The following is a 20101-nucleotide window of genomic DNA, read 5'->3' as shown; positions in this document are numbered from 1 at the left end:
TCCCCCGGCCCGGTCCAGCCCTGCCAGAGCTATTGCGGCCAGGGAGAGGCAACCCTCCCCCAGCCCAGCCCAGCCCAGCCGGAGCTGACACAGCTGCGGAAAGGCACCTCTTACCCGGCCCTGAGCTGCTGTGGCGAGAGAGGGCTGGGGGGAGTCCTCTCTCCCAGCCACAGACCCAGGGCAGCCTGCACCCCAAAGCCCTCATCCCCGGCCCCAGCCCAGAGCCTGCATCCTCAGCCGAAGCCCTCACCCCCCTGTACCCCAAGCCTCTGCCCCAGCTCGGAGCCCCTCCCACACTCCAAACCCGTTGGCCCCACCCCCACCCACATCACCTCTACATTGGTGCACAAAATTCATTAAGCACATGGATGTAAAAAACTATAGGGAACCCTAGTGCTGGCCCGTACACAGTATGGGAATGCAATTGAGTAGAAAATAATGCAGAACATCTGAATTCCCCAGCATTAGAATATAAAATATTACGGTCTTTGGAAGTTTTACATTTATCAGGATTTAAAGGTTTTAATTTTTTTTAATTTATAATACCGGAATTTTTAATTTTTTTGGAGTAGAGGTTTAGCATTTCATACATGCCACAAATTGGGAAAACCCCAAAAGAAGCATAAGAGTCACTAACCTAAATAATCACAAATTACTTTTAAGAATCAAACATTTAATCAAATGTATTCAATATCTAGGTATAATAAAACACAGTTTCTATTACCCATATGATATTATAAACTAAGCTATCAAGGAAAAGGGGAAATATTAGCGGAAGTGGATGACTCATTATATGCCTAGTATGTAAATATGTAATACCTTTTTTGTTCTCTTTTTGGGCTCCTGAAGTCTGTATGAAGAAAAAGATAAGATTATTATTCTGTGTATTCAATCATAAATTATAATTGAAGGAAGAGTTACAGAATCAAAATTATTACCAATGATTTGTAAAGACTGGATTTTGGATGTATCCTAATTAGCTGCAGAAGATCTTGCATAGTAAACACCTTTTTAAAAAAGAAGGCAAAAAAATCAAAATTTTAAGAACATTACAAGCAATTAACCTGTTTTTCTCTGTTGCGGTAAAGAGATCCACCTTGGATGTGCTACACTTGAAACAGATTTGATCCACCACTTTATCACACAAAGACCAATTGTAGGACAGAGCTAATCCTGCCTTGCTTCTATATGTGAGCTAAGTGGCAGTCAGGGATATCTCTTGGGAGAATGCCCAATTTCACAGCTCAAGAGCATTCCAATGAAGGAAGAAAGACTGTCTCATCAGGCTTGTCGATGTAAAAGACTATATCCCAATAATCTGTTCAAATCAAGGCTACCTTTTAGAATACAAAGTTGCAGAACACTCACCATCTCTAGAACACTTATAGTGTCAATGAAGACACTACAGACCAAGTATCCCGAGTGTGGAACCCCTTTATCTGGGCACTCAACAGCTACAATTTGTACTAGAAGTTTCAAACTAATACGGAACTCACAAGCTTGAAACTACTCGGTGAACCCTTGGCTCCTCCTTTACACAGAGGATTTTAAAAATTATATTGGAAGGATCAGTTGACTATTGCAAAGTCCTATATGAATATCATCTCTCACATTCCTTGCATAATAAATTATAGAGCTCACCTTCTCCTTTTCCAATCCACTTTCTGGATAGAAAACAGAAAGTGAATATTCATAGCCACAACTGCGCAGGTGATCTGCCACCAGGCTGTTGGAAGCTCCAATTAACAATGAACTGCCTTCACTGGACACTGGTTGTGGCTGAAGTTCTCCACTTAAAATTGGATGCATCAGTTCATGGATTAGCTGGTTTCGGAGCTGCGTCTGGTGAAAACAGAAATTCAACAACAGAAAGAGAAAACACTGGAATTTTTTGCTTTCCGGAAGCCATACAGATTCAGTATATTAAATTAAAAAGTCTGATGTAAAGAAACAAAAAGAATGGCGTCTAGGTCCTGCTACTGTCTCGGGCACATCTACACTACAAGCATTATAGTGGCACAACTGCTGTACCACAGCTATGCTGCTGTAGTGTAGGCAATCACTACAGCAACAGATGTGGTTTTTTCATCACTATAGTAAATCCATCCCCTCAAGAGGCAGCAGCTAGGTTGATGAAAGAATTCTTCCATCGATCTAGTTACATCTACAGTGGGGGTTAGGTTGACCTAATTAAAGAGCACAGGGCATGAAATTTTTCACAGCCCTGAGAAATGTAGCAAGGTCGACCTAAGTTTTAGGTGTAAACTAGGCCTGACTGCAGCATATTCAGTTACAGCTTATTTGAAAAATTCACTAGTCCACTAAATGACAGGCCAAGAAGTTCCTGAGGAGAAGAGGGAAAAGGGTACAGAGTGGTCTAGCCACCACTAATCCTTTTGCAGATAGGGGCGGAGGAACGGGGAGGAAACTAGGGCGCCATGCAACTGGACCATCTAGTTCTTTCTCACAGAGACAGGCAAATGGAGTAAAGATTATATTAATGCAGAAATGTTTGAGACTAGGAAAGATAAATGGTACAAGGTACAAAAGAGAAGTAGACGACTGAGAGAAAGAAATTGTGGAGAGAAGGAAAAAGAAACAGAAAATACAGGGAAAGTGAAAACTCAAGGGAAGGAAAGAGACAAGGAAACAACAGACACAAAACAATGTAGGGAAAAATACACTGGGACTGAAAAGATCTGAGTTCTGCTCCCTGCTTCCTCTGTGACCACTGGTCAAAGTACCTAATCTCATCATGCTTCAGTTGCCTCTCCATTACATGGGAATAATATTTCCTTTCCCCTCCATCCCTTATCTGGTTATCTATTTAAAGTCCATGCCCTCTTGGGCAGGTGCTGTTTACTGTGTGTATGTACAGTGCTTAGTGCAATGGAACCCTGATGTCATCTGGGGCCACTAGGCACTACAATTATTACTGTGACTTATTACAGGGGAGAAAAAGTAGCTGGAGTGTTTGAAGCCCCTGCTACATCGGAAGCATTGCCCCCAGTAGTCAGGCTTCACTAGGAACAGGTCCAATTTAGACGCCATTTTGGCCCTCCTTTTGTTGTTGGAGACACATCGCAAATTCAAGAAGCCTCTGTACATGGCATATGTCGATCTTAAGGCTGCATTTGATTCAGCTGACCGAGTCCAACTATGGAAGGCCTTAAAGGACACAGATGTCCCAAACACTCTATAGGACTTGATTAGCGAGCTGCATAATGGAACCACAGCCCATGTACATCTTGGGAATCTGACGTCCGCACCTTTTAAATCAGTATCTGGTGTCAGCTAGGTCTGTGTCTTGGCCCCTGAACTCTTCTGTCAGGCAATGGATTTCGTAATGCAGCATTCTAACAGATCCATAGGCATTAAGATTGGTAATCTCTCGTGCTCAGACCTTGACTATGCAGATGATGTTCTAGTACAGAGCCCCGACAGGTTTTGCGAGGCACTCCAGCAAATGGAGGAGGAGTCGACTAAGGGTGGCCTCCATGTTTCGTGGTCAAAGACAAAGCTGCAAAATCTAGGATCAAGTCCATCAGTGACTCCAATCTCTTTCAATAATGAAACTGTTGAAGCAGTTTCCAGCTTTTGCTATTTGGGTTCTATACTCACCAGTTCCTCCAACTCTCACACAGAGGTTCTGCACTGGATTGGCATCGCAGCATTTGCCGTGGGCCGTTTACAACAAATATGGAATCAACATAATCTCGGCATAACGACCAAGTTCAGGATCTATCCTCTCTGTACTGCTGTATGGTTGCGAAACATGGACACTATGCCACCTGAACTGGGAAAAGCTGGAGGCTTTCCACCCAAAATTCCAACGTCATATATTGGATATAAAGTGGAATGACTTCATTTGTAATGCAGATGTTTACAGTCACTCCCCGCAGGGCCAGACTACTGGGGCCACTGTCCACAGACAGCATCTTATGCTTTTTGGACGTGTTGCGAGAATGCCACAAGACGTTCTGGCAAATGCCGTTCTCCTGGTGACTTGTAACAGCCGGGATAAACTTCCACCAACTGAGGGGTGGAGGCGGCCCAGACAAAGACCCCATATTATATGGGTGCATCACGTCTGTTCCAATGTTGGACTCTCGGCCCTTCAAGCCCTTCTGGCTGCACAAGAACGGATCAAATGGCAATTATGGCGAACCGTTCGGCTATGCGTTCAAGAAGCAGAAGAGAAAAAGTAGCATGAAATCAGGAAGAAAGATTATAAAAGGGAGAAATAAGTTAAATTTTAAAAATTAAATATTTTATAATTAAATACTCTATATTATAAAGAGTAGACAACTATTTTGTCCTTAAAAGAGCAGCAGGGAGATGGCATAAGAACATAAGAATGGCCACACTGGGTCAGAGCAAAGGTCCATCTAGCCCAGTATCCTGTCTTCTGACAGTGGCCAATGCCAGGTGCCCAGAGGGAATGAACAGAACAGGTAATCATCAAGTGAGCCATCCCATCACTCATTCCCCGCTTCTGGCGAACAGAATCTAGGGACACCATCGCTGTCCATCCTGGCTAATACCATGGCAGCACAAGTATTTTCATTTTGGCTAGTGGGCTTAACTGAAAGGGAAATAAGTGACAGGTAAATGACCAGACCAGACTAGACCAGAAATAAACTATTTACACTCCTAACAAAGGCTACAATCCAGCAAGCCAATCTACACAGGTGGACATTTATACCTGTGTGAAAACCTGTTGCATCTGGAGGGGCTCCATGCAATGCTCCATACAGATCGGCTTGCAGGATTGGGGCCAAAATATGCATTTTCCATGAGAGAAAAGACCATGTAACAAAAAAGGTTTGTCTACCATGGATTTCACTGAAGCCTATTGTTTTCAGTGCCACATAGCTGCAGAAAAATATATGTAAGGTAAGTGCTACACAACACTAGCTTAAAACAAAACACACCTTGAGTGTGTCCAAAACACCTCGGTTCTTAAATGTCTGATAAAGTCTTTTTCGGAGTTCGTCTTGGGACAACGCTTGAAATTCAGAAGAAGCCATCCTGAGCTAAAATATTACAAAACATCATTACTCAACTTCCCCAGCAGCCACCCCAGAAGCCCACCCCAGCACAGCTCCATTGAACGGGTGGGGCCCAGCAGGCCCTGTCCAACTGCACCATTTACACCTCGCCGGCACCCAGACGGGGATGCGGCTCCGCACAGAAATACCAGCTGGGCGGCAGTCGCTGCCGCGGCCCGGGGCAACCGCCGCGTGTCTCGGGAGACGGGCTGTTTCGCTAAAGCCCCAGCTCCCGGAGTCAGGGGACCGTGGAGTGCCGGCGCTCCCCGGGCAGGGGGCGGAGCCCGGCCCGGGCTGAGCCTAGGAACTGCTCACGGCTACGTGGGGCCCGCCTCCTACTGGGGGCGATGCTCGGGGGAAGGGGGCTCATGCTGACCCCGCGGAGATGCGGCGCCCAAGAGGCTGCTCGGGGCAGGGCCGCCTCCGGCGATTCCGAGGCCCCGCACCCGATACTTCAGCCAAGGAGCCTCGGCCCCGCCAGTCCCGGCAGGGGGCGCCCTAGCGAGGGCGGGGCTGGCGGCCGGGAGCGCGCGCGACTGCCCAGGTCACGTCGCTGAGCCGCGACGGCGCCGCCAACGGCACCTGCCGCCAAACTGGGCTAATCGCCGCTTCGCGAATCAGCCCCGCCCGGCCGTTACCAACCGCCCCGCCCCCTCCCCCGGAACCCTCGCGAGAACCGACTGTGACCGATCGCTCTCGCGATAGCTGAGAGCGGCTGGGCGTTCACCTTCAGAGCGCGGTGACCAGTGGTGACGCCATCAGCCCGCGCCGGGTGTTTGGGGAGCCCGCGGGGACAGCTTGGGGCCGCGGCGGCTGGACAAGTGGGTGAGTGGCCGGGGGCGGGCCCTGCTGTGTGGCTCTCCCTTTGCCAGGAGCTGCTCTGCGGGGACCCGCCTGGGCGGGGGCCAGGAATTTCCCTCCCCCCCATGGGGGTGTTTCCTCCCCTCCTGAATTTCCCCAAACCCCTCCCCCAGTTTTGTGAACTAGTTACATGCAGTGTTGCCAATTTACTGATTGTTTGGAAATCTGAATTGATTAATACACACTTTAAAAGCTTATACAGTGTATGATAAAATACGTGCATCTGAAAAAGTATACTAGATGTGAAAAGCATGAACATAGACTAGCTTCCTTAGATGGCTGTTGTTTTTTATGACCATGTCAGTGCATTCATTTCGGTGATGTTGGCCAACCTAATAATTTCAGATTATGGTTTGTCCTCAAAGTCCAAATGAGCTCTCCCTGACAGCTAGGTATCCAGCAAACAGAGCTGTGTTGCCCAAGTGATAGATTTTGGCTGGGGTTGGGTTACAAATCACTTGAATGTGGGGGATAAAGAAATGTTGTTGTTCTTATTGTATGAGTAAAGGGCAGTAGAACTGTACTTAGCCTGTGATGATTGAGGGCATCAAGAGAGAGGGTGGGGATAGGTGTTTTGCTTGATGGTCTGCCTGTATCACAAGTACTATTAGACCTGCTCCTCTCCACTGTTTAAAGACAAAGCTGATTAGGCTCCATAGATAGTCTTTCCTTCTGTTAAGTGATCACTACAGCTGAAATCACTGAGAATCAGGTCTAAGTGCGTAGACCTGCTGTGGGACAGTGTTTCTGTGGAAGAGACGGCCGAGTCTGCACTAGCACCAAGGTTCCCCTATCAAGAACTCAGCTGAAATCACTGAGAGCTGGGTGGAACCTCAAGAGACCAACTCACAGAGGTCACAGTGGCAGGTGGCAGCAGAAGGTGATGGCGCAGGGCCATTGGCAACAGAGCGATGGAGTGAACGGTGGCACAACAAACAACAGTGGCCAGAGCGAACAGTGAGCAGCTGAAGGAACGAGCAAGGTGCCTTCTTGCTCCCCACCTGGGAGGTGAACTCATGTAAAAGCACCTCTGAACTCTGAGTTTCCCCTGACCAAGGACAACACTGGTGAGTGTTCATGAGGCTGTTAAGAATGCTAGAGACACAACACAGTTCATGAGAACAAACATGGCTGTGGTATCATACTTACTATTTAGGCAAGAGATACCACTCGCTACAAACTGGAGGCTAATGTTAAGTGCATTGTCACTTGATCATCCTGAAGCTGAACACTGGTTCCAGACAAGACCAGCAAATGCTCACTATCTTTCTGCAAGAAACTCAACTGACTGGCTAGATGCATGTGGTGCAACAGTGAAAGACTCAATAGTTGAAAAAGTAAAGAACTCTCTCACCAGTTTCAAAAAATTTGCTTGCATGGCTGATGAATGCACCAATGCAAATGGTCATCAAGTATTAAGTCATTGTGTACGTTATCTTGATGTCAGTGGTAGGCCAGTAGATGCATTTTTAGATTGGCTGCATCTGTGACAACCCACATCTTAGAAGAGTTAAATGCTTGTCAGTTGGACCCCAAACAGATGGCTGCTTGTGCATTTGATGGAGCTGCAAACTTCTCTAGAAGACATGGTGGAGCACAAGCTTTGCTCAGAGAAAAGCGTAACCCTAATCTCTCCTATACACACTGTAGAGGCCATCTACTCCAACTAGCACTAGTACGAGCTGCAGACTCTTCAAAAGACTTTATAAAAGCTGTACATTTAATGTCTTCATTATATTCTTTTTTCAGCAAGAGTCCAAAAAGACTGAATATCTTGGAAAATACAGAAGATACACTGGGACTGAAGTTCAAATTAGTCCAACCTGGGAAAACCCTCTGGTTTTCTCATGAGCAATCCTTGGCTGTTGTCTTAAAATTACTTCAGCCATAATTACTGGCTTTGGAAAGTATCTACCAAGATGGGATGGATCCAAGTAGTGCGGCTGGTGGATTACTTTTGCTACTACGTTCAGAGAAGACTATTGCCATTCTCTCCCTTTGTAAGTCTACTGTTGAAGCCACTTGGGTCATTAAACAATGCCATCCAGGCATCTGCTACAACAGTAGTAGATCTTTGTCCAGCAATAGAAGCTTCATTTGGATCAATCAGAGAGCTATCCGTTGAAAAAGTACTGGAAGAAGCAAAAACTTCAGTCCAGAAGTTGACTAATGAAGGCATTTATATTGAATCCTTAAGTGAAGAAGACAAGAAGTGTTTAAGACAACTGAAAAAGTACACAGACTTGATTCTTAAAAATCTACAACAGCGACTTCTAGATTCTACTCCACCTCTATGTAGCTTTTACAGATCCCTGTCCTATAAACCACCGATAGTTGAGTGGAGTGAGGCACTAACAGCAATGGGGCTGCCATGTGCTCAGGACAGAATAGAGAATTTGAACACAGAGTGGAATATCCTACGACGAATGAATGAAGATTTGACTTCAACTTCTTTTTTATCATCACTAGTGGCTCGACCCGATCTTTATGCTATGTTTCCTGGGATGAAAGAAGTAGGACTTCATCTCTTGTTACTCCCAGTCACAGCAGTAACAGTTGAGCGTTCTTTTTCATCGTTGAATAGAATTTTGTGTTTTGAAGGAAGTCACCTTCTGCCTGATCATGTGAATGAACTAATGAGCATATCAATTGAAGGAATGGAAGTACCGGACACACGAGAAGCCACCAAAGATGAATGCATTGCATTCAAGAAGTGTATTAACAGAGTTGCACAAAATTATAACAAGAAACCAAGAAGGATGTAGATGTAGTGCTTCATGGAAGGCTTGAGTAGCCAACTTTAATTTGTGTGAATATTTTAAAATCTAATAAAATGATCATGAAACATTTTTCAGTTTTTACACTGTAGTGCCATACAGCCCACCTTCACCCTCACGTCTCACCCCCCCACCCCCGGAAATTTGAACACTCCTCCCCCTAATTTCAATTCCTGTGCTGAGTGGTGGAAGTGTCACAATCCTGGGGCGAGGGCTTGAGTGACGGGGCGTGTGTGCCCCCCCTCCCCGCGCGGTATCTATCGCTGCTCCGTGGCCCTGTTAGCCGGTGACCGGCGCCACAATCCCTGCCCTGCATTTCCCCGCAGGAGGGGGCAGTGGCTGGCTGCTGCACTGGGCCTCCCTTGCCCGTGTCTGTCACCGGCCGCAAATTAACCCCCTGCGAGGCAGGGGAGGGGCCGTGAAAGTTGAGGGTTAGCGCGATCAACCTGTCCCATCCAGCCCCGCTAACGCCCCCCGCCTCTCTCTGCCTCTGTTCCCCGGTTTGGTGTCAGCTGCTCGGGAATCCTCCCCCCAGTCTCGGAGGGGGGGTGAGTCTTTCCTGCAGCTTTCACGGAGAGCAGAGCCTTCAAAGAAACAGGCACACGTGGCTGTAAAACTATGGAAATGGGCATGGGCGGGGAAGGTAGAGCCTGAAGCAACTTTCAGCTCAAACTGGCAAGATTTCAAGCAGACAGTGCCCCTTTTCTTTTGTACTGTTGTCTTGTTTATTACCATCTTAGAATGTCACTCTTTTGGACAAAAGATAGATTAGGCCCCAATCTTGCAACGACTCACTGAGTGCTTAACTTTATATACTGTTAGTGGAACTATTACCCTAAAACGAAGCATATCATTAGTCACTGCAGGAGCAGGTCCATATTTACTTCCACTTTTAGTTATCATTACCAGCCAACTACGCCTTCAGGGTGTGGTATGCTAGCAAAATTTTGTAAGAATTAGATTGCAATGGAATGTTTAAATATACACATGTCTTAAGTTTGTAAAACTCTTTTACAAAAACTTGCTTACCTCAACTATTTGACACAGTTTCCTCTTAATGTACAATATAATTTTATATTAGCTGACTCTTTTTTAGGTCTTCTCTAAATGCATTTACATTTTGTGCGTCTGGAAACATCTGTAAAGCATGTCTCTTCTTTCTTGGAAAGGGCATTATTTTGAAGACAATGTCTGGAAGTTTCTACTTTGTAATAGTCGGTCATCATGATAATCCAGTATTTGAAATGGAATTTCTACCTTCTGGAAAAGTGGAGTCCAAGGTTTGTAGATTTTGATAATACTTTGTATATCTATAGCTGTTTCTATTTGATGAACATTCATTACAAACATGAATTAATAAAGTCTTAGCACAGCCCTTTGAGGTAACTAATATCATTATTGCTTGTATAGAAAACTTTTGGCAGAGCAGGAGGTAGAACCCATAACTCCTGACTCTTTCTATGCATTAAACACCAGACCATTCTGTCTTTCCAGAACACATACATTTCTGTATCTTCAGAGATTCTGTTTTGAATCGAGTATGTACTACTTATAGTTGCTGCTTGATGTGTTACATGCTATCCTTGATTTATCTCACCACCTCCATAGTGCAACTATGTGATGTCACTCACTGTTCTAGAGGGTAGTGCGGAGGATTAAGTTTAGAGTTTTACTCTAATCTTTTTTTGATGTTTAAATATTAATATTACAGCACAAAGTTAATACCACTGGCTTTAGTTTTTATTTGAATGATAATCCTGATTATTTTTTTAAACTGGGTCAGGTCTGAATAAGGTCTCCAAAGTATGTGTTAATTGACCTGATTGAGTAGCTTTATAAATAAATACAGGTTAGAAAATGTGTAATGTAATGGCTCCAATGAGGATAGAACACACATACCATGATGGGTGCATAAAGAAAAAAAAGCGTAGAGTACAGAGCTGAAGTGAAAAGGGGGTTATAATAATGAGTTTAATTTGTATTATTGATTAGTATCTTCAATGTATCCTAAAACAGAGCTTTTTAGATGTATAGTCATGCTGAAATGCCTCTGACAATTGAGTAAACTTCATTTTTTGCACTCTAAAATTAAAATGGTTTGAAGCAGGCAAGCATAATCTCAGGTCACATTTTAATAAGAAGTTATAAACTTCTTGAGAAAATAAATTACACTAAAGTAGAGATAACCAATGATATTGATACCTCTTGGCAAATAGCCTCTACTTCTGGATAACACCACTTTGCACAGACCAACAAATTCTGCACAGACTTGCAGCCTGTAAAATCCCATTGAGGTAAATGGTTTTCATGGAGTGTACTGTAAATCAGCACAGAATTTGGCTTTGTAAATTCCATAGTTTGGTCTGTTACTCAGTAATGACAAGTAAGTGTAGTTGTAGATAGGTGGACTGTTGTTAAGTGCAGACCTGCAGATAAGACATTAAGCCAAGGACCCTACTGTCTGTCTCTAGTGGCTGCTAAAGGTTCCACAGCACACTTTCAAAAAACAAGAGATAAGCCCCATATAGTGGCCATACTCTGTGTTGTAAAGTAGGACGCTTTCTCCCTTCTGTTTTTTTTTGTTTTGTTTGTTTTTGTTTTTTTCCCTTTCCTTCTCCCACTCCCATTTACATGGTAAGGAAGTGATGATACTGTTTGCTTCCAAAAGATCTGTTTTCCTTCCCAGTTTTACTCTTCCTATCATATCTGAGCAGATCAGAAAATGGAGAAAACCATGAGGAATGGAGCGGACCTGTGGGTGCGAGAGCAGCATCTGAGCAGTATTCCCTCAGTATAGGATATGCTGGAAGGACAGCCACAGTTTCTAAACTATTGGACACTTAGGGAATGGTCTTGGCCAGCTCTTCTTTTCAGTAAACCATTTTTGAATATTCTAGGATGAGAAAACTACTGCTATGCACATAACTGCATTTACTTACATAGTCACTGCACTGTTAGGGACGAATTCAGCTGTGACATTAAGTTAATGCCATTCCTATTTATCATGAGGGAGTTGCACTCATTTACACCCGTGATACTTAATCCTAGGATCTATTGCACAATACTTTCAGTAAAATGGACTATATTAAAAACAAAACCCTAGTTCTTCTCTGTTTTCTGATGCCCTGTTGTCTTTCACCTCTGACACCAAAGTATTGGGAATATATCTTATTGTATTTGTATTTCATTAAAGACCATGTTATATCTTGCAGAAGAAAGGTTGAGGGGACAAGCTGTAAGAAAATGTATAGCTATTACAGCAGCTGGCAGATTGTTCTTATTTAGGTTTTACTCGTATAAAATAACTCATTCTGTTTTCCACGATATCAGGATGATCATCGTCATCTCAACCAGTTCATAGCTCATGCTGCTCTTGACCTAGTAGACGAGAATATGTGGCTGTCTAACAACATGTACCTGAAGACAGTGGACAAGTTTAATGAATGGTTTGTTTCTGCTTTTGTCACTGCAGGACATATCCTTTCTCTGTATTTATTCACTTTTGCCAGCAAGTGAGAAGTTAAATGAAACAATTATAGAGCAGAACTAATTCTGCTATTTTTACTGAAAGGTAGGTTAGAGATAGTACCCAACATCTGGATGAAGTTTGTCAGAGGCAGATCACTTCTAAAAAGATGGGACTAAGTGGGAGAGACAGCAATGGATCTTAATCTGGAGTGGGGATGGAGAGGGCAGAAGAAATACCCTAAGGGGGATTGCCCTGAGCAGAGGGATAAGTTTTATAAAGATAACACCAGGAGAGGAACAATAGAGAGATCTGTTCCTGCCCATACAGTTTTCTTTAATTCCAACCCCTTTTTGAAAGCTGCAAATAAGAGGCTTGGATATAACTATACATGCCTGTTGGTGGTCTCTACACATCCAGTAAAAATAGATAGTTTGTTCAGGTCACTTAGATGTACAGACTTGATTTGGATGTCAGAAACCAGGTGTTAATTGCCATGTATGTTGTAAAAATAGTGATTGTGTTTATTTGACAATCTATTCTAATTTCAGGTACATGGAAACATTACTTTGTATTTAAAAAAAAAAAATCTCTTCTAAATCTGGATATTCTTTACAAAATAAAGACTTGAATGAGGGAGTAACGCTTTTTGCTCCCAAAAGCATGGGGAGTTTAATTACAGATTGAAATTTAATGCTTCCTACAGTTAATGTGCCTGAAGATTCCTCTTTAAATTCTAGATTCCAAAGGACACTGTCTTGCATATATAAAATTCAGGTGTAAGCATTTGCTGCATTAAGCTGTGAGTGCTTGTGTCAGTCAAATACCGTGTCAGATTTTTCATTAGTTTTCAAATTTAGTGTTGGTTATAAAACTACTTGGAGGGAGGGAAGAGCAGAGAGTCACTAACAGTTAATCTTACATTTTTGGAAGGAAAATTGCTTCCTTAATTGTTCCACATATGAGATTTATTATGCTTCATGATGTAAGACAAGAAGATGGAATTAAAAACTTCTTTAATGATGTCTATGACTTGTATATAAAGGTAAGAATGATCTTCTTATAATTTTGTGTAAAATTTTAAAGTGTGTTCTACCATACACACTTAAGCACTGTCTACATTAGGGAAACTTCAAAATTTCCCTCCATTGCCACAGGTGCAGCTGTACTAGAGTTAATCACACTGGAAACCCTGTCTAGACCCAGCCACTGTAGCCAGAGCAGTTAATACTGTGTCTGTTAGACTTGATCTTAGCAGGTTTAATTGACACAGCATTATAAGCAGTTCTGGCCATGGGGAGGCCTTCATTTCTGAATGAAGGTAGTATCACTAAGAGCCAAATTTAGGGGTGAGCCTAAAATGGTGTAAATTGCACCTTCTCAACTCCTGTGGGTGAAATTTAGGTATGATGCATTAGAGACTTAAAGTCTAAGGGAGTTGGTGTGACTGAATACATCCTGTATTCACCCCTTACATGCTGTTGTAATAATCTTTGACCAAAATATGCCTGGTGAGGTATCATTTTAAAACTAATAACTCACTGGTCAATAATATGATAAAATGTATGTACACAATGTGTATTAAGAGTTATGAACATAAGATGAAATTATGACTCAGTGTGTTTACCAGACTAGTCTGGGGAGAGGATAAACCTGTTCCTCAAAGACAAAGGAAAAGCTAACACCCTCTATCCAGATCTCATGAAAGTTGATGAGCAGCTCAGGTCGCCATTTGTTGGCAATGAAGAGGGGCAGGAACAGATCAATCTCAATGTTAGCAAGCAAACCGTAGAGACTCTTTTACCAAAGGGGGACTAGACTACAAAAGTGAGGGGCAAAAACATCCCCCTGATCTCTCTCACTCATACACATGTTATACCAATAAATTAAAAACCAGCAGGATCTTATTAAAGGGAAAAAGGCAAAATACCACGTTTATTGTGAATACAGAAAGAATCATAGTAAGCAGTTAGTTATAGCTATAACATTCCATTCAATCTCATATTTATTCACACACACACACAGTCTGCAAGGTTGTTATCATAGTTACCAGCCTTAGAGTTGCTCATGCCAAGCCACTGGCCAGGTGGCCTGGACATGAGGAGGGAGTAGGGCCTTGTCAGATGCTCATCTGATGCTCCTGGAAGTTGGTTTGCAGAATCAGACCCCAAAGTTCTCACTTTCTAGAGTCTATTTTTATAGGAATTTCTTCCTATGCCAGTCTATGGGAATTGCTTCATCATGCTGTTGCTGAATCAATCAGCAGATGGCACATTCCTGACGGCTCCGTGCTGCCAGATGTTATCTTGTTCTTTGGTTCTCCCATTCTTGAGGCTGTTGGGTGGATTCCAGACTGCCCTCCGGGGGGTCCTCTGGCGCCACTTGACGCCTTCTTCAGCCGATGGACACTGGATTCTTAGGCTAGCACCTCCCTGATCATTCAGTTATTATGCACACCAAGCATCCATCCACATACATCCTCTATCTCTATTTTAATCACAATTGTTAATACAACAAAAGGGCGGGGAGTCTCTGGGTGCTGTTTCTGTTGTTACAGTGTATTGCTTTGAGTCTCTCTCTGTGTGAATTGCTTTGAGAACAGACTCTGTCTTAGAATGTACTAACGCAATTAGCAGCTTGTAAGTTTCACGCATAGAGGGAGAGAAACAGTACCAAAAACCAAGAGACCTCTTAATTAGAAATACCCTGGAATTTAAACTATGGGGAATCAAACTCATTTGTGATTTTAATACAGAACTTCTTTAATATGATCCAACACACACTCTTTTTCACTTAAGATGACAAAGGAACCAGCCCTTTGACTTTGGGCGGGGATAGGGTGGCCAACTTTCTAATGTCTCAAAACTGGACCCCGTTGAGGCTCCAACCCTGTTCCCCTCTTCCCTCGAGGCCCCTTCCCCTGCTTGCTCCCCTCATCACTTCACTCGCTGCTCTCTGCCCTCAGCTTCAACAGGCAACCTGGAAGTGCAGATCAGAAGAGCTCTGTAGCCAGGCAGCCCCACTGGCGAGCTAGGACATGACCCTCCTGCATGGCAGCCTCCAGCCTCCCTCTGTGCTGCCTGCCCAGTAACCCTCTTCCCTGCCCATCTGAGCCCTCCCTGCCCCGGAGCTCCCTGAGAGCCTGGCCGGGGGAAGCATTGGTGGCGGGCAGCTCATATTCATTCTATACCTGCTGGCAGCCCCTTACCCCACTCACCATGGGCCCCCCACACTCTGTCCTCTGCTGCAGCCCTGCAAACCATGCTCCTCAATGGGGGTGCCCAAGGTGCATGTGTGTTGCCACAGAAGCCACTGCTTCAGGACCAGGCAACAGGCTGTCACTTCCCCCCGACCTGCAGTAATTGGATTTTTAGTGTCTTATCAGTACATCTGACCACACAGTGCCAGATTCCCTTTTTGACGGGACTTTCCAGTCGATAACCAGACACGTGGTTACCCTAGGTGGGGGGAGGATCCTGTCTTGGGATTTTAGTGAGCAATATTACTGGGAGCACGTGGTAAGGATTTACCTTGAGCCAAGTCTACTCCATTAAATTTTAGCTACTAGGAAGCGTTTTATCTTGTAACCATTTGTGACTTCAATATCTTATACTTCTACCTACTTAAAATGTATCTCTTTGTAGTTAAACTTTTTATTTTTAATCAGAACGAATCCAGTGTTTAAACTGAACTGTTTAGGTAACTCCAGTTAAAGTAGCAAACAGTTGCATATTGACCCCCTTACAGGGGCAACAGGCCTTTAATATCTGAACTGCCCTGAAGAGGGCTGGACAGTGCAGGACACATTTTGGGGGAAATTCAGGACTGGGTGTATGTTGGGGTCACCCTGCAGCGAGTAACCGAGGCTGCTGGAAGCCACAGTGTGACTGGAGTGTTGCTGGCAGGCTGCTGGGGTCAGAGTTGCTGGACTAAGGGTGTAGCGATACACAGACACTCAGGATGTGACCTGCATGCTGTTTGTGAGCGGCCCAGCTTGGGAGCTACAATAGAAGGCATTGTGAGGCACCCACAGTTGTGGCGCAGGTGTTGAAAGCCCCTCACTGGGCTGGATTGCACCCTAGTTTGTTTAAACTCTTGTAATATACAAATGGGGTTGGGGGGCAGCAGCCTCTCAGCTTGGTCAAATTAATATTACGGTATGGAGAAAGAACTAATATTTGGGGTCTGATAACAGTCTTTATTTAAGCAAATAATAACAAGTCTTATTAAAATGGTCCCACCAGCTGGAGCAGCTGCAGTAGTACACTGAGGGGAAGATAGTCACCTGAGCCTCAGAACCGTGCCAGTTTAAACAGAAATCTCCCGTAATATCACTAGGGATTTCTACTTAAAAACTGGTGCTAAGGTTCAATGTAGGGCTTTTAGTAATTGTTCTCTTAAGAGCTGAAGAATACTAATTATTTCTCTGTTTCTTTGTAGTTCTAAACAGTCTGTTTATTGATGAGTCTCTCTCCTTTTTCCTCAGTTTGCAATGAATCCATTCTATGAACCCAATTCTCCTGTTCGATCAAGTGCATTCGACAGAAAAGTGCAATTTCTTGGGAAAAAACATCTTTTAAGCTGAATACTTTTAAATAGAGAGACTTTATTGTATCTTCATGAATCTGAACTGTAATTAACTTAAATAACCTGGTAAGTTTTCAGCATGTTTGACATGTCTCTTTTTGAAGACTTAAGACAAATCAGCTGCCCCATAATTTTTTTTCAAAATTGAGTTTTTGGGGTTATGAGAAATACTGTAAAAATCCTTCCAGTTGCCATGGGTCGTGAAAGTGTTAAACGAACAAGTCAGTATAAACAGTGGTAGCAAATCTTACTGTATTCCAAAGTTAGAGGCATCAGTATATCAGTTGCCTCATCAATGCAGAGATGAAAAGCAGATCTCTTGTGTTTATGTAGCCTGTTGGAAGGAAATCAGATCTAAATGCAAAAAAAGCTTTAGTGTCTGGGTGTATGTCACAATTGTATGACTTAGCACAAAGAATAGGGAATTTCTTAATTGTTAGGCCTAAAGGGAGAAATATTGGTTAACGTAGTAAGATTAAAAGTTGCTATGTTTGTCACAGTCCTAAATAGGAAACTGTTGCACAGCACAATACAAGACTAATTCCCCCTTGCCCCTGTCATGTGAGCTCTCAGAGATGCATCCCAGCATGCTGTGGTTAAAGAAACGTCTGGGGCTGGCAATTAAGACCTTGCAATACTATTTTCCAATAAGTCAGCAACTCTCAAACAGCTTTTCTTTTCTTTTTTTTAAAAAATATCAAAACTGCTGAACGATGTACTGCATGGTTGATGCCAGAAACCTATACCTGCACATTCTGCCAGTGAAGGAATAAAGAAAATATAATAGATCAAAAGATTACAGCCATTCTTCCCTAACTTACGCCATTTCTTTTCAGGACAACGCTTAATCATATATTTAAGTTCCACTGAGGTAAATAGAATTTGAGTGTTGAAGCACCCTCCTGAATATGGAACTTGAACTATTTTGTGAGGTTGGATAGGGTGCAAGGCAGATTTTGGACCATTCTGTTTACTATTCTGTACTACAAAATAGAGAAACTTTTGCAAGCAGGTATCTTTATACTGTCATTCCAAAATAGTTACAATTTTAAAATGAATAGCATAATATCAAGCAGATACACAGCTAAATAACTGTAAGATACTTTGGTTCAGTTTAGAGTACATGTAATCCATTATTTTGCATGTTATATAAACTGATTTCTTAGCATTGGCTTATTAAATATGTGAAAGACCTCATACAAGTGACTGAAGACCTAGTTGTTTCAGAAACATTTTGCATTTTCCATTTAAATTGGTTATTTAAATTGTTTTAGCTGTAGATTTATCCAGTCCTCATTTAAGAACTATGCTTATTTCTAAAACGTCCCAGGAAAACTGGAAGATAATATTAAGAGGTCCTGCTGTTTCTTTCAAATAAAATTATTTGACATTGCATGGTGTGGACACTTCAACTGCATATGTACTACAAATGAGTTGAAAGGAGATCATTTTATGATGTGGTAAAAGATGAGGGCTTTTTTCCCCATGAGGACATCCTTGCTCCATTGTTGCTTATAGACTTGTATACCGAAGATCTGTCTTTTTGACAGGCTGCTGTATCACAGTAGATGTAAAAGGTAAAATCTGAAACCACCAGTTGGAGATTCTGAAGACAATTTAATTTTTTATACTGACTTTTTTCAAAAGTTTAAGTGGAAAACAGCTGGTCTTGTTTTGATAGTGGGAGACTGATTTCTCATTTCAAAGATATTTGAAAAACTGACTTCTCAGTATAGGCTGCTCCTACTATTTTCTTAGTACATAGCTTATCTTCGTTATAAAGTTACGTTAAACAATTGATTTGTTGAACCTATTCTTTTTACTCCAGAGTCTAAAGTTCCAACAGCGATTATTTCACTCTAACTTACATACATAGCAAATGGGGAACTGCTTTAGAAGTGATCAACTATGAGCTGACAAATTCAGTTTGTCATAGTATTTTAGTGTATAGCTACAGTACTGTTAGTTTGTATATGTATTGTTTCAGATTTAAAATTCCCCATTGCTTTGTTAAAAAAATAAAATACCCCCACATTGTTTGAATGAGCCCTTAGGGGCCTAAAGAGTTCCTTTGCTTGCTGAGAATTCATCTGTGGGGCTACAGGGCTTTTCTTGTGGTATAAAGTAGAACCTCAAAGATACAAACACTGGATTTACAGACTCACCGGGCTACTGGACATTATGTGAAACCAGAAGTAACCAATCAGGCAGCATCAGAGGGGGGGGAAAAAAGGCAGAAAGTAAATACTTTACTCTGCCTGCATTGCATCTTCAAGGTAAGCACATCTAGGCTGCCAGCCTGAGGCAGCGGAGCAGCAATGGGGTCTGCACTGCTTTCACCACTGCCCCTGCACTGTTTTTTTACCCCCAGCTCTCCCAGGGGATAAGCTGTTCTCTCTCTCACATACACCATCTGCCGGCAAAAGGAAAAGCTTGCAAACTTATGCCAGCCAGGGCTGAGTAGAAAGCTCAGATGCCACTGAAACTTGGCCTGTAGTGGCAGCTGCTGAATCTGGAGCCCAAACTGTGCTTTGTTCAGAGTTTTGAACATTTCAGAGTTACAGACAACCTCCATTCCTGAGGTGTCTGTCTATAGTTAAATATTTTTGTTACCTGGTCAAACACACACATCCTTTTAGTGCATTGACAGTGTACTTACTGAGTACATCCTTGAATGTTAACAAAAGTGCATAGTTCAAATATGTCAGCATGGATCACGCTGTAGGTACTCATGGGCTAAAGACTGGATGGAGCCCACTGAATAGTAGTGTCAGTTGTAGTCACATGTCCCATACCACTTCATGTTTCCACAAAGGCATGAAAGGCAGAGTGCCTGCCTTCCTCCTCCACTTTTCTCTGACCACCCATGGCAGTAAAATGGAACCTAGAGGTATGGACCTGCCAGTGTTTGCCAACCTTTGTTTTTCAGTGATCTGTTTGGAGATTGTCATTAAAACCTATAGTCAAATTAGACTAGTGAGATTATTTTCCCCTGCTACTTCTAGTGAATAGCTGTTCCAGAACCTCACTCCTCTTCTGATTAGCAACCTTCTGACTTTTTCAGCCTAGATCTGCAGTTTTAGTCAGCCCTCCTATGCTAGACGTCAGTAGCAGTCTCAGAACAGACCTAAGTGGCACCAAAGGAACCTGGCAATCCCTTTCCCCACTGAAAGTCATCTTTGTCAGATGAGGCAGCAGCCCCAACACTGTCATAAGACTGTTTCAGAACATTCCAAGACCTTTTAACCCTAGGACATCAACCTGTGATCCAGGAAGAGTTCCATAAGTCACTCCAACTCTCTCATTGAGATGAACTATAAGATGCATAGAAAGCTGGCTAGATTGTCAGGCTCAATGGG

At 43.0% G+C, this 20101-nt stretch overlaps 2 protein-coding genes across 29 annotated transcripts in view; one reads left to right on the top strand and one right to left on the bottom strand.

The window, feature by feature from the left end:
- OFD1 (OFD1 centriole and centriolar satellite protein) overlaps nucleotides 1-5746 on the bottom strand; it is a 61716-nt gene extending 55970 nt beyond the window's left edge. For 6 of the 26 annotated variants that reach the window (XM_027822593.3, XM_037900433.2, XM_037900450.2 and 3 more), the window contains exons 1-5: nucleotides 5428-5724; nucleotides 4935-5036; nucleotides 1642-1842; nucleotides 939-1007; nucleotides 820-850 (exon numbers count right to left, since the gene is read on the bottom strand). In XM_027822593.3, the coding sequence (XP_027678394.2) occupies nucleotides 820-850; nucleotides 939-1007; nucleotides 1642-1842; nucleotides 4935-5030 (397 nt within the window). In that variant the 5' untranslated portion in view covers nucleotides 5031-5036; nucleotides 5428-5724. Of the gene's footprint in view, nucleotides 1-819; nucleotides 851-938; nucleotides 1008-1641; nucleotides 1843-4934; nucleotides 5037-5148; nucleotides 5408-5427 lie in introns of those variants that run through there. The other 20 variants (XM_037900439.2, XM_043537828.1, XM_043537840.1 and 17 more) reach the window with 9 other exon arrangements.
- Nucleotides 5722-18810, top strand: TRAPPC2 (trafficking protein particle complex subunit 2). Of its 3 annotated transcripts, XR_006287845.1 has the most exons (6): nucleotides 5722-5876; nucleotides 9859-9969; nucleotides 12020-12164; nucleotides 13115-13200; nucleotides 16642-16808; nucleotides 18293-18810. XR_006287845.1 is itself a non-coding variant. In XM_037900638.2 (5 exons), exons 2-5 carry the CDS (start codon nucleotides 9877-9879, stop codon nucleotides 16738-16740), a joined length of 420 nt encoding a protein of 139 aa, XP_037756566.1. In that variant the 5' UTR covers nucleotides 5722-5876; nucleotides 9859-9876; the 3' UTR covers nucleotides 16741-18135. The 3 variants fall into 3 exon arrangements, 2 of the variants coding, with proteins under 2 accessions (XP_037756566.1, XP_037756554.1); XM_037900638.2 differs by lacking the exon at nucleotides 18293-18810 and having other exon boundaries at nucleotides 12020-12135; nucleotides 13089-13200; nucleotides 16642-18135; XM_037900626.2 differs by lacking the exon at nucleotides 18293-18810 and having other exon boundaries at nucleotides 16642-18135.
- The last annotated feature ends 1291 nt before the right edge of the window (nucleotides 18811-20101 follow it).

The sequence above is a fragment of the Chelonia mydas genome, chromosome 1 (genome assembly GCF_015237465.2).
Source record: "Chelonia mydas isolate rCheMyd1 chromosome 1, rCheMyd1.pri.v2, whole genome shotgun sequence".
NCBI classification, from domain to species: Eukaryota; Metazoa; Chordata; order Testudines; family Cheloniidae; genus Chelonia; species Chelonia mydas.
This window is presented reverse-complemented; position numbering and strand designations above follow the sequence as displayed.